The following is a 25732-nucleotide window of genomic DNA, read 5'->3' on the forward strand; positions in this document are numbered from 1 at the left end:
CACAGCAGGCGAGCGACCTCCCACCCAGCCACCAAGGGCCCTGGACGTGCCTTGCTATGATCTGTACCCTCTCCCTGGGGTTCCTGTCAGCCTTGGGCCGCCCACCCAGTTTGCATGAGATTAGGCTGGGGCCTCGGCTCGCAGCATGTGAGCGGCCTCCCACCCAGCCACCAAGGGCCCCGGCTGTGCCTCGCTCATGCTCTGGACCGTGGCACTGCCCCCTTCGTGGGGAGGGGAGCGAAGAGACAGAAAGGGGGGATAGGATTACCTTGGAAAGCCTGGAGGAGTTGGGCGAGGGGCTTAGCAACCTGTATCAGCTGATGTTACACGTTGTTACTGTTGCTTAGCAACCTGTATCAGCTGAAGCCTTTACGGAAACATAACTAAGCGTTTTATAGAGAGAGATTCTTCTCAACCAACAAAGCAGTCATTGTTAAGATCTTATAGTTACCTATCTGGCAAGCATGGTTCACAGAACTTCCATAATCACATTTGGGAAGTTTCTCGTCCAGGATCTCTCTGAGCGATCAGATCTAACTCTTGCTTTTATAACTCCTTTGTGGATTACCTCATCTTAGGTTTTAGAGGCAGTCATACCACTATTCCTGTTTTTCTCAACGTAGCCAAGTCTGCCGCTGATAAAAGTAAAACCCAGATGAAGGTATCCTTGCTAAGCTAAGTGCTACTTCCAGCACATGACCAACCCATTCGTGGCGGCCTCCATTCATTTCTAAGAATACATTCCATTACTCACAGTTATCTCACGACACACACAGAAGTCATCACATCTGTTACTGATCACTTACAGTCAGCATACACAGATAATTAGGAATAGCACTCCTATGAAATACAATGAATTCTTATCCACAATGCACATTACTTTCATACACTTGAACATTGTTTCCAAAGCAGATGTTATGTCTTTATATTTTGCTCCACTTTTTATTTCTGTGTTTCTATGGGCAAATTTATACATTCTTAATTTGTAATATAATCATAATGTATAAAATCCTCACAGACTACAGTTGCATAGGCTTCAGTTAACTTTTATCTTTGACTATCAAAACAGTTGAGAGTAAATCAATGGAACTGGCACATGCTCTGAAGCCATCATAACTACTTATCCACCTTTGACAGTGGAGTACCTAAAAACAAGTGATTTCCCCCCAAAGTATCCATTCAAATATGCCTTATATAAAGAATTTTTCTCAGAATGCCATTCCACCACAAGAAAAACAGTTTAGAAATTGGCAGTGATAACATAATAAACTTGTGGAAACTTATTACAAAACATATCACAAAACATACTGATTTGCTTTAAGTCAGATTTCTATGTTGGAGAAATGAAAAGAATACAATAATTCCCCCCCTCTGTTTGATCTCAGTGTAGTTCCCAGACTAGTGTTCCTCTGATGGGCCCTTAGTGCTCTCTACTGGACTCTCCATGGAATATTCCTTACAACAATACATAGAGAAATCTCTCCCCATTTTTAGTTTAAAATTTTCAATAACAAAATTAACAAGCAAAATGTGGTTCCATTAATGCATAGAAACTAGACTTCAGGAATAAAATAAATGAACCAATAGATAAACATAGTGCTGTGGTGAAAATTTTGACCATTCTCATTTAATTTGATAGAAAAGAAATTGCGTTCGAAAAGAAATTCAAAGGAGAAGAAATCTCAGAGAAATTCTCATGGGTTTGGTTCAGGATTCTTGTGCTTACTTATGAGATGGCTGGGGAGTGTTTGTGAATGTCCTGTCTTTCATTGTACAATTATCTCCTGACAGACTGTAGCCTCCTCGGCTTCCCGCACTTCTTGCTCAGGGGAAGACATCATGAATTCATTCTTCTATCATAGGGCCTTTTCAGATCAGGAAGTGCAGGCAGCCTGGGAGACTGCAGAGCAATGGTGGAATATGTAATAGAAATATATATATATATATATATATATATATATATATATATATATATATACACACAGTACCCTCAGCCACCTGACAGTCAAAAATACCACCAACAGACATTCAAAATGAATTATAAAATGCCCTGAGAATGAGGCAGAAAAATGGAAGCCTCTTTTATAGGGAAGAAAGATTTCAGGAAATTGGAGGTCAGATTTTGGCCCAGCATTAGTGCCACCCATTTTCCTGGAGCTGGATGCATCACCCCCAGACACACACCCCTGCTACTGGGCTTTCAGCGAAGGAGTGGGATTGCCACCACCTGCATTAAAGACAAGACGTATCCACATTCACCCCTCAGAAATGTAACATATAGGAGGCCCCAGAAAAGGTGCTGAACTCTGTAAACTGCCCAGAGAGCTTTGGCTATCAGGTGGTATATAAATAATAATAATAATAATAATAATAATAATAATAATAATAATAATAAGAAGAAGAAGAAGAAGAAGAAGAAGAAGCCCAAAAAAATCAGAATATGTTTTTCAGAAAAATTGAGATTTTTCTTTTCTTACCCCCTAGAAATAAAAGGACACTTTGTAGTACTCTCTCTCTCTGTGTGTGTGTGTGTGTGTGTGTGTGTGTGTGTGTGTGTGTGTAGGTCAGAGATTTCTTTTGCCAGTGGTAAGTGTGGGACTGGGACTTGGGAGATCAGGGTTTTAGTCCCCACTCAGCCATAAAGCTCACTGGGTGACTCTGGGCCAGTCACTGACCCTCAACCTAACCTACCTCACAGGGTTGTGACGACAAAATGGAAAGGAAGGACAATGCTGGCTATTTTTGCAAAATGAAAAAAGTGGGATATCATCATCATCATCATCATCATCATCATCATCATCATCATCGGAAGCTGCCTTATAATGAGTCAGAGCATTGGTCCATCTAGCTCAGTATTGCTGATACTGACAAGCAGTGACACTCCCATTGTTTCAGGCAGAAGTTTTTCCATCTCTGTCTGGGACCTTTGGAATGCAAAGCATTGCACTAGAACTGAGTTAATCCAACTGTCTGTCTAGATATGTATATCTGAAAACTTCATCAATCACTTTAGCTAAACTAAGGATGAATATATATGCTAATGGACCAAGTGGTGACACCTCATGGAATCCATGTAACCACTTGCTATGCCAACATCGGTATCATCTACTTGCCACTATAATACTAATAGAGCATTACAGATGGCCAAACTAGCCCAAAGTGTGTTCTCTCACCCGTGATGTAGCCTGGTCTTCTGTATCATCCTTCCAAATCACAAGGTGAATTTTACATTAAAAAATAAGTCAACCTGAGATATGGATTATGTGAGGAAAAAACACAAGTGATTGCCCTCCCCCCACCCTTTGATTGTAGTTTTTACACACATACACACAGGGCATGTCTACACCAGCCCTATATCGTGGGATCATTCCTGTGCATCCAAATACCACACAGGGGATTCCAGGAGCAGGCAGGGATGATCACTCCATTTTCCTGGGATAACCCTTAGGTGTAGAAAGGGCCCGAGAGAGAGAGAGAGAGAGAGAGAGAGAGAGAGAGAGAAGCTACACAGTCTGAAGGGGGGCATACATCAGGTGCATTGCCCAGTTTAATAATATCTACTGAGTAGACTTAATTCCAAGTATCCTAAATTCCATTATTTAAGTGGTTTGAGCATCCATTATTTAAATTTTCTCAGATTTATTTATTTGTCATCTTGCCAAAGAGACAGATACTTTGGATGCTTCCAGGCAGAGGGCTCCTACAGTAGCAAAAGACATAGTAAAGCTATACTCTCCTCTGTAATTTTTTTATTTTTTATTTTTTGGTGGAAAGAAAAAAAGATGGAAAAGCACCTGGGGAAAAATGGGAAGATTAAATATGTAAGAAAATGGGATCCCTCATAAATTTCTGCAAATGAGGTTGGGAAATTGCACAAGAAAAGTCTCATCCGGAAGCACCCCTTCCCCCAACTCAAGAGACTTTAATGAGTTTACATCCCTTAATCCAGTTGTCCATATCTGATTACATAAGGAATTATAATATCTCATTATAGCTTCTCATAAATAATATTTTTTATTTAAAGTCATTATGAGATCATTTTCCATATTCATGTTACTGCATAAAAAGTAGATCCTGGGATTCAATTGTAAACATTGAGAACACCTCATGCAGTAAAATTGTTGTAGTCTATGGACAACTGAATATCACCTTTTTCCTGGATAAGCAGCTTTTGATGGTTATTTAATCTTCTAACTGAAAATTGTACAAATAATGGGAGTCAAGCAGTTATTCAGAAGAAGAATATTATTAATAACAAAGAGGCTTGTTGAACTTTAAAGACTAACAGATTTATTGTAATTTAATGTATTATTCCATTACCATAATGTAACTATGGTACTTGATCTCAAAATTGTTTATTCAATGAATGGAAAAATACAAGGGCTATGCATCTCAGAAAACTGATTTTGGCTCCACACAAAAAGAGCAGCTTTTTAAGTATTTAAAATACATGTTGATAAACATGCCTATGCTGTAGATATTAAAGTGTGCATGGTTTTATGAATTCCTCTATGATATGCTTAAATATTTTTTCTAATAAACCAAACAACATTAAAAAGGCACATCCCAGTGTGCACCATGCATAAATATAAGGTTGTTTGCTGTAACGGAACTTGCCACCATTTCCTGCTGAGTGCAGGAGAAGCAGCGCAACAAAAACGCCCACTGAATGGGCCACGTGGTCGTTGCTTCCTTCCTCATTCTTCCCCGTGTGAAGGAAGAGGAAGCTGCTCATCCCAATTGTGGTACAGCAGCAGCAGGCAAAGCGATGGTAGGGAAACAACGTGATTCTCCACCCCACCCCTGTCTGAGGATGCTCAAAGTCTCTGTCCCTGCAGTCTGATAGTGGAATTAGTAAGGCCATCCATGTGAAAAGAGATATATCAGAAAGAGCCATTTAAGTGCAAATTTGACTACTCACAGCTATCTGGCTGAATGATGTATTAATTTCACTCACATCCCATATATACATTATGTTCTTCCCTTTGAAACCTGACATAAGAATCCAGCAGTTTTATGAGGTAGATTAGGTTGGGACAGAGTGATTTGTCCAAGACCACCAGTGTGAGCTTCATAGCTAAGCGGAAATGTTAACTGGCGTCTCCCCAATCCAAGTCCAAAACACTATACTGTGTTGACAGGAAAAGGCTATGAACAACGTTTTAAAACTTAAGATTTAAATACCATCCATGCATGTTTTTTATATTGACATGCAACTGAATGAAGCTGTTCAGTGCACATCCAAGGCATGTTTACTGATAGGTATATCCCACTGTGTTCAATAAGGCTTACTTCAGGAAAGATAGCAATATAAGAAATTGCAGTAGTCCTGCGAATTCAACTATCATGGCTGTAATCCTATGCAACTTACTCAGAAGTAAGCCCCCTTGAACTTAGCAGGACTTTTGTTCTGACTAAACATACATGAGAATATGCTATTAAAGTCAAGAAGCTTAACTGAGGTGGATGTCATGGTCAATTTTAGAGAAGGGATTACAAAAGGAATTGCCCTGCTTAGGAAAATGGACAGCATTATATACCATTACACCACTGTACACTATTTAAATCTCTAATACCATTTTGTTGCATGGCATTCGCTCTCATTATTGTTTCCCTACTCTCTTTAGAGATATTTTTAATTATATTACCCATACTGACAATGCCCTATGTGTAGTACACCTTCCCCTAGTTGTAATTTGTAATTCTCTTTGAGAGCTTAGAGGCAAATAATTTTTGAAGGCTGCCCATTTTAATTTTCATTATTCTCTATATGATCTGCACTATTAAATAAATTACATTTAACAGCTGCTTAAATAATAACCCAAAGAGGAAACTGTTATCTAACAGTGACACAGCTGTTTGGAGGGAGACAAGAATTTTAATATGAAGGCTTCTCACTGCTGCCAGACAAAAGGTAGGCATGCATGTACACACTGAGCTTGTTCACACGTAACGCAGCAAATCATGAGCTAATTAACCCATGGTTTGCCATGGTGCATTCTATAGCCTCTTTGAATATTCAGCCTCCAATAGGGCTAATTGCAGATTGCTACATGACATCAAAACCTGGACACTATAGATTAATCATGGGTTAAGCCCACGGTTAACTACTAATTAATTAACCTACTACTCCCTATCTTTATGAGCAAACCAGGTCACTGAGACAAGTATAACCAATCCCAGAACAGGGATAAAATGTAAGAGCTTCTTGTTTCTTTCCTAGATTTTGTAGATCCTGATGAAATTTTACATTGTGTATAGATTGCCTCTTGAGACATTAGGTAGAAAGGCAACCTCTTTCAGGCTGAGGGCTGAATTCAATTTTGGAGAAGCTCTCAGAGGCCACATTCCAATGGTGGATGGAGGCCAAAGGTGGTGGGGCCAACATACCAAAAATATCAACATATAGTAGCTTAAAGCTCTTTTAGAATGGGGGAGGGAGGAATTCACAAAAGCCATGAAACCACCAATTGTTTGGGAAAGGGGGTGGGGCCAGAGGAAGGGAATGAAGGTGAGGCCCAGAAGTTCCCCACCCTGAGGTATCACATTAGAACAGTACTAACAGTGCCTTAATAACAATGGCACAATCTTTTGGGAAACTCTACAGCAGGGAAGGCCAAACATTAAAAAGCTTGTGGGATCTACTTTTTTCTTTTTGCAAGCACCTCAAGGTCCACCAGCCAGAGCCAAGTGCAAAACAATACCTTGGGAAGGCTCCATCTACATGGAATTGCAGAACAAGGTGTCTCTGAGCACAAGCTTAGCTCAGGAACTCAGGAATCAGAAATCCTTGCTGACCTACTGCAAATAACCTGGAGATCTACCAGTAGATCCCAATCTATCTTCTGCCCAAAAGATTATCTCCAAACATAATTGTAGCATGAGCTTTCAGTCACTTCTGACTACAAAAGCTTGTGTTTATTTGTTTTATTTATTTACAGTATTTATATACCTCTCCCTCTGTTATGAAGATTATACTGAGTCAGTTGGTCCATCTAGCTTAGTATTGCAAAGCAAGCCTTTACTAGATAATCATCACTGTTTTCAAGTGTGTCATGAAAAAATGTAGTTAAGTCACTCTCATGCTATTTTTTTTTAGTGCAAGTCTTATATTTGCATAAAGCATCAATTTAGATTTAGACTGATTTAGGACTCACATGCAAAAATGCTCATTCAGCATGATCCTATGAATGCTTACTTGAAAGTAAATCTCATTTGATTTTAACATGACTTACTCCCAAGTAAATGTGCATTGCCTCATGTTATGCATTGCTATTTTATTGTTGCTGTTATTTGGGGTGTTTCCAGACAAGGCTTTTATCACATCATCACCCTGCCTCATTTACAGAATTGGGTGGGGGGAATTATTCCCCGTTTATCCCGCTTTCAAAAATATCAGATAAACTGAAATAAAAATGAACGTGGCATATTGACTATCACTAGTTGGCACTGTTTCATTGAACATATAGAGCACTGCTCTATATGCTCTAGAGCACTTCAATTCCAAATCACATGATCACCATCTAAAGACTCCAGAAGAAAGCCTGGTAAGGATGCAGGATTTTGGCTTAATATAGAGAAAGATGCATGCAAATTTATTATAGAATATATCAATTTGATTGATTGACGTTTATTCAGAATTGTCCAAATGAGCACAGTTGGGCATACTTCCAATTAAATGTGCACAGGATTGTATCTTTAGCCTTCAAGGTGCCACATGTCTCTATCTTTTTCTCCTTTTTCTTTTTTTTTTGCTGGGCCAGCTAACATTCTGGAATCTAGAGCAACTGAAGGAATGAAGTACTTCTGTTTGTTCTGTGCTGTTGTACATATTTTATGGCAAAATCCACACTACTGCTTTATAGCAGTACTGAAGTGCACTGATAACTGTGGGGGCACAATCCACATTCCATATACCACTTTCATAGTATTATATCCTGCTTTTTATTCTACAACCGTAATGATTTGACACAAGGTGTAGATATGGCCTAGAAGACATTCTGCAACACAAACTTCCCTAAAAGAGCAAACTCAAACCTTAAAGAGTACTCACCTTTTAACCCCCTGTAACCATCCTGTTGTACTATCAATAGAGCTAAAAGAATTCTAAATAGGTAAATTTCCCCTACATTTCTATACATATCTCCTGGGTGAAGATAATCCATACTAGCAATTGCACTAATTGTTTGAGTCTAACAAAATAGTAATTGGATCTTGTGCATGTGGCATTAAAAGCTCAGATTACACACGATTATCCACAGAGGCTCACTTGCACTTCGCCCCAGGATCTGTGTCTGAGTGCCAAAACACTACACAGATACATGTAGGGAAAAAGCAAAGGTTTCAGATTGGTGTGACTGGGGTTCCTAACAGGCTTGATTCCTGGCACTTAGGTCTTCTTTTGGGAAACGGAGTACTACCACTGTTCACCAAGCTCCACTCCAAGTGCTTTTTAGGGCTCACATTCAAGACTATAATAGCTGAGGAATTAAATATTTTTGAAATGGTTCTGTGACAATTTTTTTTTTTTTTTTTTTTAAAGTCTCGATCTTCAACCCACAAATCAGGAAAGTCGGAGAGGGCAAAAACTGTGTGAGAAAGGGTGTGCTTCTGGAGTAGGCTTTTATGACACCATCATTCTGGCTCATTCACAGAATTCTACAGGGAGTCCAGAGGACAGCGTCTTCCATGCATAAAGCTGCTCATGTACATCCCTATTTAAATAAATGAATGAATAAATAAGGAGGGCTGCCCTTCTTTATATCTGGTCATTCTAAGCAAGGGGTGGGCAACTTGTACCTCTCCAGATGTTTTAGCCTTCACTTCCGCCCTATCCTGAACAGCCAATTCTGAGGCTCGGTAGGCCCCAACATATGTAAGTGGAGCATGCATTCAATAAAAAGTTAGAAGTGGGCCCGTCCCATGTTGGAATTTCGTTTGAAGCGAAAGGCTAAAGACGTTGTCTGCTCTGGAAAATCTAGGCAGGAGAGGAACGACTTGAGGTGGCAAGTCCCCAGGGGGCCCACCGCTGGCCTGGGAGCAAACAGGGGCCGCCGGGCTAGAAGCGAGCCAAGGGGAAGGGCCGCGCTGTGGCCCGGCGGCGGCGACGGCCCCCTGCCCCCTCGCCATTGTGACGCGCGCGGGCCCTCACTGTGCTGCGCAAGGCGGTGCGTGGACAGCCGGCCAGGCCACTTCGGCCATGAGGCGGCACCAGCAGCGGCGGCGGCCGCGGCGCGGTTCGGGCCAGTGTCTCGGGGCGGAGGGCGGGTGGCGCGTCTCCCCGAGCGACCGAGGCGCGCCCGACACCAACAAGGGCAGGAAGAAGCCGCCCGCCACGTCCTGCTGCAGCTTGTCCGGCGCCGAGACTCAGCCGGAGATGGCGCGGCGAAGAAGCCCCAGTCGCTTCTCTCCGCCGCGAGGCTTCCAGGATGCCTACAGCTCGGAGCCCGAGGCCGCGGGCGGCGAGGGCGGCCTGGGGCCCAAGACCCTGGTGCAAATGTACCGCGACGAAGGCGGCGTGCTGCTGCCGCGCAACAACAAAAGCAGGGGCTCCTCGTCGCCCTACCACGGCAAGCCCGCCGCCGTCACTGCCACTGCTGCCGCCCACCCGCGCCGCCTCTCCGCCTGGCAGCAGCAGCACCTGGCCCCGGCGGGCGAAGGCTGCGCCACCCCGTGCACCACCTCGTGTACCACTCTTTACGGCGGGGACTTCCACGGCCATCCCGAGCCCCCCAGCCGCTCCCCGCCGGGCCGCTGTACCCGCGTGGAGGAGCTGCTCCGCGACGACCAATGGGCCAGCCCGGTGCCTCGGCCGCTGGAGTACGGCACGGACTTCCCCACCGACGCCAGCAAACCCCCCTCTGTCTGCCCCTCTTCTTTTTCCTTCTCCCAGTTGGACAACAAAGCCTCCCCCAAGTTTGAGAAGAAGGAGCTCAAAAGGAGGGAGTGGCAAGAGCCCTGCGACAGCAACCCCAGCTTAGCCGACCTGATGCACTCGTTGAAGCAGTACGAGGAGGAAGAGCCGCAGGTTTATCTCCCTGCTGAGCAGAGTGCCCACCACCGCAGTCACCACAAGCCCAGGAAGGGAGACACCCAGGTCAGCCTCCAGGATCTGGTCGGCAAGAGATATGAGGATTTGATCCCGGAAAGGGACAAAAAGATTGCAGCTCTGATGCTGGCCCGGCATCAGGAGGAGGAAGAGAGGAAGGACAGGCAGCTGCGGGTGTCTGAGGCTTGGGAGAAGATGAGGAGGAAGGAGAAGAAACACAAAGCCAGGATGGAGAAGGAGAAGCAGTACCAGCTGGCGGACAGTCTGGATCAGTGGCAAAGGGACCGGGACCAAAGGAAAAGCAAGCTCAGGTTAGAGGAACAACAGCTGTTGGCAGCCAGGGAGAGGGAGATGATGCTGCGCGACAGGAAATGGAAAAAGCTAGCCAAAGAGCAGGAGTGTAGACGGAGGGAGAAAGTAGAAAATGCCAAACTTCAAGCTGAGTATAGGAAACGTTGTCAGGAAAAGCAACTCTGGGACAAAAGGTTAAATGAGAGGAGTGCTAGAGAGAACAGCTCTCATCTATACAAAGAGAAGATGCTGCAGGCCCTGGAGAAGAGGCTGATGAAGGAAATGGAAAGGAAGAGGAGGAAGATAGATATGAATGAATACAAGAGAGCTAGGCACATGCAGATGAAGGGCCAAGTGGATGAGAGGCTCAAAGCTGATGAGCTGTACAAGAGGCTCTGCATTGAGCAAAAGCTTCAGAGGTCTCAAGAAATCCTTGAGCAGCTGCTTGAAGAAAGGAACAGAGAATTAAAAGAAAAGACTTTCAAGGAAGAAGAGCAAGGCGTGATAGCCAAGGTTAGAGCAAAAGAGTCAGAGGAAGAGAAGAGAAGGCGTAAGGAGATGTTGCTGCAGATAGCAGAGATGAAGATCCAGCAGGCCAGAGAAATCATGTCCAAAAATATGCAAGACAGAGCACAACGTATGAGAGAAAATAACATCGTGAAAGGAAGGAACCACCATTGCCGCAAACAAAAGCTTGATTATGATGAAAAATGCCATCTACGTGAAATACAAGAAGCTTTAAGGAGGAAAGATCAGAAGAGCAATCGGATTCTAAGGCACAAGGACGCAGCTATTGAAGAATCCAGGAGAATAGCCAAAGCATCTTATGACCTGAGAGAAAAAGTGAGAGACCTGATAAACCACAATTCATTCGATCAAATGGCTTTAGATGCCCACCGTAACACAAGTCTCCTTAGAGGGCTCTAGTGATGTTTCAAGAAACATTCCAGACTGTCTTGTGCCCCCCCAAAAGATGGTTGAAGTGTGTTAATATTGTAGAAGTCTGCATTGCTGTACACTAAAATGGTTTCAGCCTTAATTACTGTTTGACTCATAAGTGTTTGGGAGGATTGTGGTTTAAAGGAGTTGACGATATATACTAAAAATCTATCATTTGCATTTGTGAACTGAAAGTATTAATATGATATGGAATGTGGCCCTGATTTAATGCTAGGCACTTTAAATTTAATATTCCTATAACAAATAATTTAATTTTTTTAAAAATATATATTTTACAATGAATAACGAGTTCACAAAGTATGTGTTTTATACAGTTTAATATAAATCATGTAAAGATTTGATACCAAAGAATGCATCAATCATACATCAAGAATAAGAACATATTGAAAGATACTGCAATATATTTTTTCTACATAAATACTATTTTTATAATTTAATAACTTAAACAATATTTGGAATACACAGTCATTTGTCCCATTCATTCCAGTGGGGCTTATGAGCTTATCACTGTGTTATAGATGATGATGATGATGATGACGACAACAAGGCAAACATGAATGTATTGTTTTAGAATATGGCTGTGTTGGCAATGTAAAGTTTATAATGTACTGAAATGAACAAAAAAATGAAGTAAACTGCAAAAACACAAACTGTATCATTTAAGGTAATTTAAAATAAAGCTTGATCAATATATATATATATATATATTTACATTTTGAAAAGTAGGAATTTTATTACTTGATGTTTACTTTATGTTCCGGGTTATCTATCTGGGCTATTCTGGGATCTAACATATGTTTTACATACTTGTTCAATTAATATGATTCCCTTTTCTCTAATCAAATGCCTTATAAAACTAACACGAATGTGGGAGATTTGACATGTTAGTTGGAGAGAATAAAAAAAGAAGTTAGGATATTCTTTATCGTTTCACTTACGTTGGCATGAGTACTCATATCATTCACATATCTGCAGTGTGATTGGAAGTGTTTCACAGCACTTCGAACCCAAAGGTTTGTTTGTATTTACGAACAGATGGTATAATAAATAGAATTATATTGCCTTCTTTTCCTTCCATTTCAATTCTAACACCCGTATCCTAAACATGTTGACTTGTAACATAAGGCTGAACTGGAAATTGATGAGATTTGCTTCCACATACATTTCTTTAAATATTAAAAAAAAATGTGTGTACAACACTTGATAAATAGCTGCCTGTTTTATTTCTGGCATATGATTCTGATAAAAGAAATAAGTCATATATCTAAGCCAGTGGTATAATTAAAGCATCAGAAGGGCAGGTTTGCTCAGTAGTTTTCCATCCACTCAAGGGAAGGGTGGGCATCCTTTTTACCTCCAAGGGCTGCATGTAGTGATGGGTGGTTGGTCAGGCACCACATGCTCATAGTGAGTGTGGCCAAAAGCAATGGTCAGGGAGTCCTGTGGTAGGACTGGTTAGAGCTAGTGCTCTCCTTGTCACTCCTTACATAGATGCATCCTTCCATTCTTTCTTGTGCATACACAAATACACACCCTTTCCCCGCAGGTGTATACTATATATATACATCCCTCTCCCCATATTCACACACAGACACACATATCGATCCAAAGGGAGAGGCGGGTAAGAAAGAATTATTATTATTATTATTATTATTATTATTATTATTATTTTATTTTATATTCTTTCTCCCCTCCCCGTTTAAACCTTCCCCCTTGCATACTAGGATCACATTGTTCCTCCATCCAGCACCAATCAGCTGTGTGGGTGAGGTGCATAATTTAAATTGTGAGGACAATGTTTGGGGATAACTCCTGCTATATTCCAAGTTCGCTACTTAAATTGTGTTCCCACCAGCTCACTGAACAGCCATTTTGCAGATTGGCAGGGTGGGATTTCAGTGGAGAAGGCAGTAAATGAAGGCATCAGCTCGGCAACGGAGGCAGGCTACGTGGAAGGCTTCCAAGGGCTGTGTGGGGCCCACAGGTTACCCACATCTGGCTTAAAGGGCTGAAAGAAAGATAATAGGTAAAGTGCTTGGGTCTGAGTAATATTTTAAATATAGTAGGTCAGTCTATAAGCTGTTGACTGGAGCAATATTAGCAGTGAAAATGCAGTTCAGCGCTGGTGACGTTAGTGGGACTAAATCAGCTTTAATTTTAATCACTCCTTCATAACATCACTGTTGTTTGGGCTGTATCTCTGATGTTCAGTTACTTGAATTTATTCGAATGGGTTCCACATATCTTTATTCCTAGTAAGAGCGCTTAGGCTTTAAGCTTTGCTCTCTGACCTTTTGCACATTTATGTCAAAAATAAGAGATGTTGATTTTAATAGATTTACTACATTGCAAGTGTTCTTAGATCATCACAACAGTTGAATCACAGGCTGTAGATGGTTGAAGCAAATAGAGATTGAGGTTTTCAGCTAGATGATACAAAATTAAGGATCCTCACACACACACACCCCAAATCCAAGTAAGTCATTTTTATATTTTGAAGTCATTTACCTTATAAAGCCACGACCTTAGTAACATGATAGTAATGAATGGCCGGATTCATTGAGGATCTCAAAATTGGAATTGCCAACAAACATATCTGTGCAAACATCAGATTTTTACAGAACAGAAAGCCAAGCTCATCAGGTGCAGTGTTGGTTAATCTGGTAGGTTCTGGAATCTTGTGTGAGTATCGCAAGTAATAAAAAGCTGTGTCACCAATTTTGAAAGATAGTTGCTAAACTAAAAAATAAATAAATGGGATTTTCTATGTCAAGAAAAATATCCTGTATGTTAAAAGATAAATTATCGTGTAAGAAATAAATGATTTGGCACATTAGGAGGTCCATTTGCAAAAATATAAGTCCCATTTAATTGGATGGAAACATGCATGTTATCACTCTGCTCCAAAGAACCAAGTGTACATCTGCTCACAACCCTTCTTTCCCCCATTGAAAAAAAATTCTGTATTGATCACCTGTAGAGACAAAGGGTTAATGAGTCCCTGGAGTGAGGATGGCTTCCTGAGTACTGCAGCATCCTCAAAGTCTTCTCTGGGATTTGATCAAGGAGATTTCCTGTGCAAATCAGCAACCTGAAATACTTCAGTGGGGAGATCCATGCATGAACTCTTCCATATGCAAATCATTCCTACAAGGACTGGGATATCTTATCACCCTCTACTCCACAAGTGTTGAACCTCAGGCTCAGGGAGCATACCCAGACAATCCAGACCTCTGTGGGTCACCAGATACCTAGAAGCCCTTCTCCACAACATCCTGCTTACCTGCTTCCTTCCTAAATGTCTGTTTTTCATCGGTTTCCCAACTTCTACATGATTTCTTACCCATTCTAAAAGTTTGAAATGCCTCTCCTAAAGCAGTAAGAGCCTGAAGCTAAAATATGATATTATTTTGGTATTTCCCCACCCCACCCACTTTTGCTTTCAGCCTGTCCCACCATTGGAAGGTGGCCCCTGACAGTTTCTCTGAAATTGAATTTGGCCCTCAGGTTAGAAGAGGTTTGATATCTCCGCTCTAACCTCATATCAACATACCTAGTCTAATGTGCAGCAGTGGGAATTGTAATATTTTTCATTTCCTGTTTGGAAAAATCTCAATCAGAATTTAAGGTAAACATGTTCAGCTTCAGTGTGTTAAGATGTTTTTGAATTTCTCAAAATGGTTTTGTTATAAACTTATACCACATTTTTTTTTAAAAAAAATACATTTACAGAATTTCTTGTGTTATCCTGCCTCTTTGAAAGAATGATTGGATTATATGAGAGTTGTGGAAATCTTTGACCTATATGTTCTACTCACTGCCTTGCCCACTTACATAAAAGGACCATTTACTTCCTTTAAATTATTTTCATGATATAGCATCCCCAAGATACAATTTAGTTCTGACAATACTTTTTTAAATATATTTATACATAGGGAGAGTCATACATGCAGATTTTATTTAGGGAAGATTTACAGAAAAAGAACGTGATGGATGATTTCAATTTGTCTCACTGTAATAGAGATTATAGCATTATTCTAGAGTTTGGCTAGGGTCCCAAGAAGGCCATCTGATTGTTTATTATCCTTATATCTCTCAAGCAGTTGATGTATTATGTTAAGTAGACTGGAGCAAACACGCTTAATTGATTCATGTTAACAAGGACATGGGGTAATATGGGTATTGTGAGCTCTTGTTTTATGCGAATCCCTATTATAAACGGTAATATCTGGATGCTGGATTATAGATCTCAAAATGCAAAGCAGACTAATGGAACCAGACCTCAGATGTTACTAGGGTAAGTGCACTAGAAAAAAAAATGCATCCCTAATAGATTTCACAACTGATAGCAAAATAAAATCTGCATATGTGCCAGGGATGCGTTTTCCGGTGCTGCACTGCTTTCTATGTCTTGGAAGCAGACATGTTTACCAAGAAACCCCCACAATTGCATGTGGCTGCTACGGTCAGAAGAGCCAACCAATGGTGTGGAAGGGAGCCAACCATCAGCAACACTACACAACATTACTGTTTGCAGCAAGGGCTAGGAGGAGCATCTGGCAGAAGGGCACCAGCAGGGGGCCTCCTAGGCCTTGGCACATGGAGCCCCCGCCAGAGTCTGTATCCCAGCGCTCCAGATCTATTCCCCATTGCTCTAAGTGTCAATTGGTGCCAATGGAAGGTTTTCTTTGCAACTTGCCATGCAGCAGCCAATTTTCATGGGGGATTGCAGCAGAAGAGGAAAGGGTCAACCCTCCTCTCCTCAAATGCTGCAACATCCCTCTCCCCCCACCCCAAAAGCCTCCAATCCATGGCAATTACACTTAGAAGAAATCTTTCCATTGGTGCTAATGAGAGTTATTTTCTAAACTTATTTTACTGGGGAGATTTGGATGAAAAATCAATTGGCTGGCTTTGTTTCCTGTGAAATTTAAATAAATCCCAGTAATTATTTCTAAATTTGCATATATAGATATAAATTAGCATATAAACATTTGATCCAGATGGTATGGAAATGGGCCCCAGATCTTTTAAATGCCTAGCAACACACCCCTTATCACCAATATCTTCTCCAGAGCTGCAATGGCGTTGGAGTTAAGTCTGCTAAATAGCTAACCTCACCAAATACATCTTTACTTTAGACAAGGTGGCTCAGCTTGCGTGGTCTTCATCAAGGTTCTTCTCTGACCTTTCATTTATATGGAAAATTTTGTGCAAATGTGATATTATAATAACAACTAAATGGAACCAGGTATCTTCCAGAATTACTGTGCGGTACTGACTTTTATTTTTTGTTTAGTTAAATTTCTGGGAGTGGGGGAATCTTGGGGAAATAAAAGACCTGATGAGAGAGCACTGGCTTAATGTTCTCCACCTGGTTGCTGTAATCTCACTGCCACAGCCCAGAACACTTAGTTTTGGATATGAGAAAAGCATTCACGTTATTTCATGAGGGGAATAGATACTTCCCCACCCCAGTGGAAGAAATAAGATTCCTTAACAGTGTAGTTTTACTGAAATAGACCAGAGGAGGGCACTAAAGAGTTACACAATAATTTCTCATTTCAGAAGAGCTGTTCAAAAGGAGATGTTTGGAACTCAAGTCATTATTTTTGCTTTGAGATGTATATAACATACATATCTGCAAGCACCATTAGGGCTAACTGGGACTTATTTCCAAGTAAGTGTGCTTAGGGTTTTATTCTTACTGAATAGTGCTCAAATCAATTTAAATATTTGAAAATCCCATTCATCCTAACTAAAGACCATTGAAATCAATGGGATGTACAAGTATTTCATTCGTTAATTTATTTCTTAAATTTGTATCCCACCTGCCCAGCAAACGGTGCTCATTCAACTGTGACTGGATCATGCCATTTTTGTTTTAAATGTTGAATCCATTGCAGTGCAAAGCTACTACAGCTTTGCACTGCATATTTACAGATGATGATGAGGGGATCTGTCACCAAGAGCTGCTCACCGGCAACCTTGAGATTATTTTAGGAGAGCAGAGGAGAACACTATTATATGCTCAGTGTCCACGGGAGGTGGTGGGGGTGGGTTGTCGGACACTGTGCAAAGCTAGAGACTCAGCTCTCTTGGAAATAGAGGCTGTTCTTCCTAGTGCAGGCATGGAAGTTGTGTACAGAGTGCCACGCGGATCAGGGATGTGTGGGTGTGGACCACACAGTCCACACACAGGCAACACACAGACCAGGCACTCAGCTGGAGCTGGTAGTTGCCGCATTGGCCAAGTCCCTTTCTCCAGGCCTCTCCAAGCACGCACACACACACACACACACACACACACACACACACACACACACACACACACACACACACACACACAGAGAGAGAGAGAGAGAGAGAGAGAGAGAGAGAGAGAGAGAGAGAAGAAAAAGCAGGGATAGAGCAGTTATCAATAGACATGGTCATACCAAATGATGTTATCCGGCCCAAAGTGGGCCTGGTAAGAGAAAATTTGGCCCCGTAAAATAGTGCTGCATCCCTGCTGTACAGTGTGTGTGTGACTTAACTTTTTGATGGCATCAAAAGCTAGTTAACTTTTACTAGTCCTGCTACTAGGGACTAGTAACAGGACTAGTAGTATGCTACTACTTTAAAATGGTTTTATAACGGTAGTGACAATTGTTGGGGCCCAGCATACTCTGCATACAGTTTTCAAACCGTTTTCAACGTGTTATATCCTGCTTGGTGTAGAGCTGGCCTAGGCCTACAAAAAGTTAACAGAAGCAGAGAGAAAAGTACATAACATTTGGTTTATATTAGACAATACTTTGGGAGGTCACAAAACCTGTTGCCTATTATTAAATCAGATGTGACCTGAAATGAAGTCACAAGGAGCAAAATGTGCAAATGTTTTGGCTGCTCCAGCACTTTGTGTTTCCCCATTAGAAATTCTCTGAAATGTCTGAGAGTCCCATTCTGCCTCCAACAATAAAAAATATTGATAGGGAATCCCTTTAGTGAGACATTCTGGACACATGGCGCTGGCGTCATCATTGTGCGGACACCAGCACTGCTTTCTTCATCTGCTGATCCAGGAGCAGAGGCCTTCCCTTGGCACTCGCATTTTAGTACTATTTTGAATTATTGTGGTATTGGGTGGTCTGCTTGTTCTGTGGGAGATGGGAATGTTGGTTTTATTTTGGGATGAGAGAAATCACACTCCCTCACAGAGCTGGTTCTTGCCACCACCATCAATCTTTGGAATTATTATTATTATTATTATTATTATTATTATTTACATTTATATACCGCCCCATAGCCGAAGTTCTCTGGGTTGTTTACAAAAGTTAAAAACAGTGAACATTAAAAAGAAATATACAAAATTTAAAACCATAAAAACATAAAATACAAACAAAAATACAAACAGACAATATCCATTTAAAAACAACTATTCTGAGGTCAGTTAAAAATGACTACTGTAATAAAGTGCTCTATACAGGCTGCCCTTGAATACTGCCCAGAACCTGCAACAGGTCCAGAATCAGGCTGCTTGCCTTCCTATAGGGTATGAGTTTACAGAGCATAAAACACCAGTGTTCTCTTAGTAGATGTGACATACACTGTGTTTAAAGGTCAAACGTGCTCGGGTTTTGTTATTCTAAATAAACAGATTATACAAAAACAAAACCAAGAAAACTCCTCTGGCGCTGTCATACCACCCTGTCATGCCACTGCTCAAGAAGGGTAGAGGGCAGGGGAAACATATAGTTATGGAACAATATGACTGCGAAATGGTTTTATGGCGAAGTCTTTTTCAACATCGAGTTATAGCAGGAATTTAAATGAATAACACTTGTATGTTTAAATAGCACCGGTGTTCTAGTTTAAAAAATTATCCCTCTGCTCAGATTCTATTATTCATTAATTGCTGATGATATTCTTAGTGAAAAGTTAATTAAAATAGGAATTAATTCATCTCGTTGGATTCTCTTCTAATCAATTTTCTTATGGAATTGTGAGTCCTTGTTTATTGCTTTCCAATATTTACCTCTCCCTCCCTCTCCCCTGCCCAAATCTAGTTGTGTGAATCTTAAATTTCAGGTTTGGTTTTATTATCTTACAGACAATAACCAGCTATTCCCCCACCCCAAAGTATGGGGAGCTAGTCTGTTCTCTCTCTCTCTCTCTCTCCCACCCCTTTCATTCTTAAGCCATCAAAACAAAACCTCCCACAACAAGCTGAAGATTGTTTGGCATTGTCAAGTTTAACCATCGTCTGATGGTGATGTAATGGGTATGGCCCACGATGACTGGCTGCAGCCAAACTGGTCATGTTTTGTCCACACATGGCACAACAGTTGGCTTACAAAGCAGTCACACTGAAGCTGAGGCCGCCCTTACAAAAGGCCGCTAAAGGAAAAGTGTTCATCGCCCAACAAAGCACCAGTGAAGCATGAAAGTAAAGGAAATCTTGCATTCAGGGGAGAGACAGTTTCCAGCACTTTTACTGATGGCTAGCAACTATGCACGTCGTGTAGTAACATCGGGCTGCAGTTTTTCTGACTCACATGAGATGTAGCTAGATTTTTAGGCGAGAGACCGCAGAATGTCGTTTTAGGGACTTGCTGCTGAAGCCATCAGGAAAGCTCACATGTCCATTCAAAACACAGAATATATGGGGCAGTTCCCCATCCTGTCATCCAACTAGCATCAGCCAATGCTAGTGCAATTGCCAGGCAAGAGGTGGGGATGGCAAAAAAAGTCACTGCTTTTTCCCTTTGCCTAGCAAGCACTAATGACACTGCACTAGCATTCATTTTTGCTAGTGCAGTGTCACTAGAGCTAGCATTGACAGTATTGGATACAGCCCTACATGTGGAATCTAAAGAACTGTAACCACAGTGCTTGCACAAGAGCATTGCACAGGAGTTTGCACAGTGCTATGATGTTGGGGAGGTTCTGAAGCAGTTCTCTTGTGTGTGGCCCCAAATTTTTGCACAAGAAGGATGGCCACTTATGAGTCACCAGAGAGAGAGAGAGGACATGCATCACTCAAAAAGAGGACACTGAATTGCATATGTATAGATGCAAATTTAGAAATCATTATCCTTACCTTAAATAGAAATGAAGTATATCTTACCATCATGTGGAAGACTGTGACCAGGTGACCTAGCAGCAAAGAAAATGATTTCTAGGGGATGGAGTAGAGAGAAGGTTCTCCATCCTCTCCCAGCAAGAGAAGAGGATTGATAGGCTGCATGCATGTATGTGCACATGACTATAGGGGTGTGTGTGTGTACGTCTGTCTGTCCAGGTCTGCAGCCCCCAACCAGCCAGCATCACATGTGGCCTTCAAGATCGAAAAGGTGATGCACCTGATATATAAGATAAAATAGAGGTTTTGTGCCTCCATAATTTTTAACATTGCTTTTCGGACTCTCCCATTCTCCCTTCTTTTGTCTCTGTTGTTGGCCATATGCTTTCAATCACTTCACTATGGCACCATTTGGGAAAGGACATGAAAGGGAGGTCATATGTAGAAAAGTGTGTAGCTCAAGGTGAAATTTAGCTGGGGGGGGGGGAGAGAAGTGCAGCTACACATGATCCTGAGCTTGGCGCACTGTAATGGTGAAGTGCTCTTTACATCCACAGAGGGTGCTGGATCTTCCAGCTGAGATTTGCCACTTATAAAGAAAATCCTGTAATGAAAGCCGATTACCTCATCACCAACACATAGAAGAGAGTGATCCATCTAATTTCTCTTCCTTACAAATTGCCAGAGGGGTTACTATAGTTCAGGCAGGCTCATTAAAGCCAGTGCCAAGCAGGGTGAGAATGGATGGATGGGGATTCAATAAAAAGCAGCCTGAAAGGCTATTCTACACAATCCAGTTGTTACTAAGCTCCTTCCTAACAAAGAGTTGTATTGTTTGGGGAGTGATTTCTGCCAGGGTGGGAAAAAGCCTTGAAACCGATGTGCCAAAATATATTTTAAAAGGAATATTGTACACTATATGACCCAGTGAACCATGGCTCTATCTCATATAGCTGAAGAAAAAAACACGTTTTCTTTTTAGAGATGCTTGTTTCATATATTTGAACCAGCTGCATTACCCCCTCCCAAATCTTCTGTTTCAGAAAAAGAGAAAGCACCATGATTCAAGTTTTTTATTCGCTACTACTTTATAATGTCTGATGTAAGGTCCACAAACCCCAAGTAGCATGGATCCCTCTGGATATTAATTACAGTAGAAGTACAGAAATCACTGTGGAAAACAGTGGGGAGACTTTGGGCTTGTGGGACTACTTTGTTTTTTACTACTACCTGGAGCTCCGCTCACTGGAATCACATGCCAACCAGAGATGAATGCATATATTAAGAATAACTGCCTCTAAGCCCAAGCTCAGCCCAGGAATTTGTTTCAGTCCCTTCACACATAAACTCACTCTTCGTTTTTCTCCATTTCAGCAGTCTTTTTTGGGAGGTGGGGTTAGCAGCCTTTTTGGTTTTGTAATTCTTAAAATTTGGGGAGTCACACCCCTTTGCCAATCTTCCAGAGATGCTCTGCTCAACCAGTGTTGTTGCATTGTGGAAGCTAAGCAAATAGGGACCTGATCAGTGCTGGGATTGGAGACCCCTGTAAGTTGCTGTGAGACCTTTAAGGCAGAGTATAATAGATACATAAATTTCCCTTGCTTTCTTGTAACATTGCTCTAGGACTGATCTAATGTAATCATGTTGTTTTGTGTTTATATGCATGTGTAAATGTTTTAATAGTTATACATTTTTTTCAGTATGTGTATTTATTTATTATTTATTTTTCAAAAAAATACTTTGGTACATAGTATATTCGTGTATTGGTTGTTAACAATGTTTTATTGTTTTGGGTTTTTTTTCAAACACACACTGAAAACAGATCTTCAAGGACATACAGACAGGAAGAGGTTTGGAACTACTGTGAACATTCGATGGAGCATTTTTCTATCCTATTGTGCAACTTTTTCTCCCTGCTAAGCTAGCAAATTGCTGCCAAGAGGCCTCAAGAAACCATAGCAACTATCTAGTGACAATCCGAAGTAGTTTTTGTTCAGTAATAGAATGATCCATCAATCACATTGATTTCTGCCAATGAGATCCTGCATTCTTTTATAATTTTTAGTTGAAAATTGTACCTAAATGTTTGTATGTGGTAAAGTAGCTCTTGCACTACCATTCCTGATTCTTAGAAGTATGTTTTATTGTCTTGAGTGTAGCAATAGTCTAGATAGCTAAAGGAGTTCTTTCAAATCTCTGAATTTGCTTTCTAGATCATTGCCCAAGAACTGTATTGGCTTTATTTATGTTTGAGCAAAAATGTAGATATCATAAAATGCATCCACATATGGATTCTACATCAGTTTCCACTGAATGAGAACATTCTGCTGTAGAAGTGATTTGAATCTTAATGGCATAGAATGAATACAACAGGCTGCTTAAAGAATGCTCTAATTTACTGGATTCTTGCATGGCCGTTTGAAGGTTTAACTGAGAGCAGAGTTCCTACAAATTCCTGGTGGCAAATTAAATCTGAGTCCATCCTACAACTGTGTAAATGGTGTAATTACCGTAGCTTCATAGCATCTAAACATTCTCAGTGTTAATTCTTAGTCACTTATCCAGTACTAGTTACTCCTTTCACTTGCAGTATAGCAACAGCTTTCAAGCATGTGTTCCCAAGTAACTATAGGTACACAGGAAGCTGCTTTATATGGGGTCAGACCATTAGCACATCTCAGTATTGCCTACACCAGAGTAGAGAACATGTGGGTCTCTAGATCAGCCTTTGTCAACCTGGTACCCACCAGATGGGTAGGACTATAATTTCCAATATTCCCCCAGCCAGCATGCTGGCTGGGGGAATATTGGAAATTATAGTCCTACCCATCTGGTGGGTACCAGGTTGGTGGACTGCAACTCCCACCAGCCCTAAGCAGAATAACCAATACTGAGTGATGACAGGAGATGCAATCCAGCAACATCTGGAGGGCCACCTCTTACCCATCCCTGGTCTACACTGACTGGCAACTATAGTAGGCCTGCTGCTGATGGCAAAATGTTAACTGGTGACACAAAGATGGCGGAACTGCTTGACTTCTATTTTGCATCTGTCTTCTCTCAAAAAGGGAACTGTGTACAACTTCACGTAAGCCGTTTGTCTGGACAGGATGGAATGTAGACATGATAGCACTCTTGAAATATCTGACAAGCTGTCACACAGAAGAGGAAAAAAGACATACCTGCTACCCCAGAGATCAGGACTAGATCTAATGGGCTTCAGTTACAAGAGGTAAATTTTGGTTGAACAATAGGTGAAACATCTTGAGTGCTGGTGGGATCCCTCACTGGAGATCTTCAAGTAGAGGTCGCACAGCCACCTGCTGCGGTTGCTTTACCCCTTGATTTCCTGTATTGTTAAGGGGGGAGTGTTGGATTAGATGGCCTAAAAGACATAAGAACATAAGAAGTGCCCTGCTGCTGGATCAGACCAACTGTCCATCTAGTCCAGCACTCTGTTCGCACAGTGGCCAACCAGCTGTCAACCAGGGACCAACAAAGCAGGACATGGTGCAACAGCACCCTCCCACCCATGTCGCCCAGCAACTTACTGCACAGGCTTACTGCATCAAATACTGAAGGCAGCACATAACCATCAGGGCAAGCAGCCACTGATAGCCTTCTCCTCCAGGAATTTAGCCAACTCCCTTTTAAAACCATCCAAATTGGTGGCCATCACAACATCTTGTGGTAGTGAATTCCATAATTTAACTATGTGCTGTGTGAAGAAGTACTTCCTTATATTTGCTCCAACTCTATGAGTCTATGAATGTGCACCCAAGACACAGACCAGAAGTCTCTGCAATGCACATGGATTGTGTGGCAGAAACAAGGGGTTCTTTGGCAGATTAGTTGGTGTAGAAAGGCTTCTCTGTTAGGAACACGTTTGAAAACTATTGCTATAGATTCAAAAGCAGAATAAGAATTTATGATTTCAAACTTTGATCTTTTCTCTCCAATGTTAACGGAGAGAATTTTCCCAAACCTTCTGTATAAGTTAAATTACTTACGCTGCCTGATCACTTTGGGGAGCGCAATTTTTCTTTAAATCAAGGTGCACACTCTCCATGTGCTTTGTTTTAAAGGAAAATCAGCAGTTTGTTCACCGATGTGCTGCCAAATTTTGGGGGGAAATTTGGCGATGTCGTACTGGGGGCAGTATGTTGCTTACCCCTGCTTTATTTCATTCTTTACCCTTCATTCAAGTGCTCCATTGGGATTTTTCCTTCTAATCTATATCAGTCTTCTTTTATAAACACTCAATAATTTACTCTAATGTAGCCATCAGGTTATGAAATAGAGTCCCATCAGCAGCTGTAAAATCTGCAAATGAAGGCAGATGTATTTGGCATAAGAAAGGTGTATTTTAGAAAAGATTGTGCATAGTGCACTAACATTTGGTTTATGCCAATTGCTAACATAAATATGCTTAGGATCAAGCTGAATGATTTACTCCAGAGTGAAGAGAACTACATGCTTCATAAAAGTAAAACTTTTTAAACAGTATCACTTAAATCCTAATTTTCCTTCCAGAAATGGAACAGAGTTTGCGTTCACAGAAAGGTGCTTTTCCAGCTCCCGCTGCACCCCCAGAAAATCTGCTCCTGGGGTTGGAAGTCAACTGGAAATAGTGTAGAATAAGGGAATAAAAGGGGAAGTTAGTGGAAATCTCCTCTCATGTGAAGAGAGGAGCACTGTAAAGCTATGGCTTGAGAAGGACTTTCATATACTTGGCAAGAGGAAAGAAGAAAATCATAACACAAAGCCTTCATATAAAAGAAAGTATTAAACATCATATATAAAAATAAATGTAAAGTCTGACACTAAAAGCTAACTGACACAGCTTTATTAGCTAAAAACCAATTATTTTGTGGCTTCACACACTCTCAGTGTCCTTGAACAAAATCACAAGTTCTTAAAAACTAAGACAAAGGAACAAAGCCATCATTTCATATAAACAGATAGTTTGCAATTCTTGCTAGTTTGGGGCCAAAGCTGTTAGTTATACAGATGAATACAAGTCTTGGGAGTTGCGCCCTTGCCCATGTGAAAATAAGATGTTTAAATGAATAATACTCTCAAGAAATGTTCCTTCACAGACTCGTGAGCTGCAGCTATATCCCAGGGTTTCTAAGGCCTTAGCTAGACCTAAAGTTTATCCTGGGATTGTCCCAGGGTCATCCCTGTTCATGTAAATGACACACACGATATCCCGGGAGCAGGCAGGGACGACCTCAGGACAATGCCTGGATAAACCTTAGGTCTAGCTAAGGCCTAAGAGTTCATAGTTCTGTCAGAGATAAAGTTTCGCACTCCAAAACATTTCATTTGATTATTTTTCAGGTCTCAAATTTGACATCACAGCATAC

The 25732-nt window shown here is 41.3% G+C and overlaps 1 protein-coding gene across 1 annotated transcript; it reads left to right on the top strand.

The window, feature by feature from the left end:
• Positions 1 to 9376: 9376 nt before the first annotated feature.
• On the top strand, positions 9377 to 11274 carry CCDC185 (coiled-coil domain containing 185). Its single transcript, XM_063125727.1, has one exon. It carries the CDS (start codon positions 9377 to 9379, stop codon positions 11264 to 11266), a length of 1890 nt encoding a protein of 629 aa, XP_062981797.1. The 3' UTR covers positions 11267 to 11274.
• The last annotated feature ends 14458 nt before the right edge of the window (positions 11275 to 25732 follow it).

The sequence above is a fragment of the Elgaria multicarinata genome, chromosome 4 (genome assembly GCF_023053635.1).
Source record: "Elgaria multicarinata webbii isolate HBS135686 ecotype San Diego chromosome 4, rElgMul1.1.pri, whole genome shotgun sequence".
Taxonomy (NCBI): domain Eukaryota; kingdom Metazoa; phylum Chordata; class Lepidosauria; order Squamata; family Anguidae; genus Elgaria; species Elgaria multicarinata.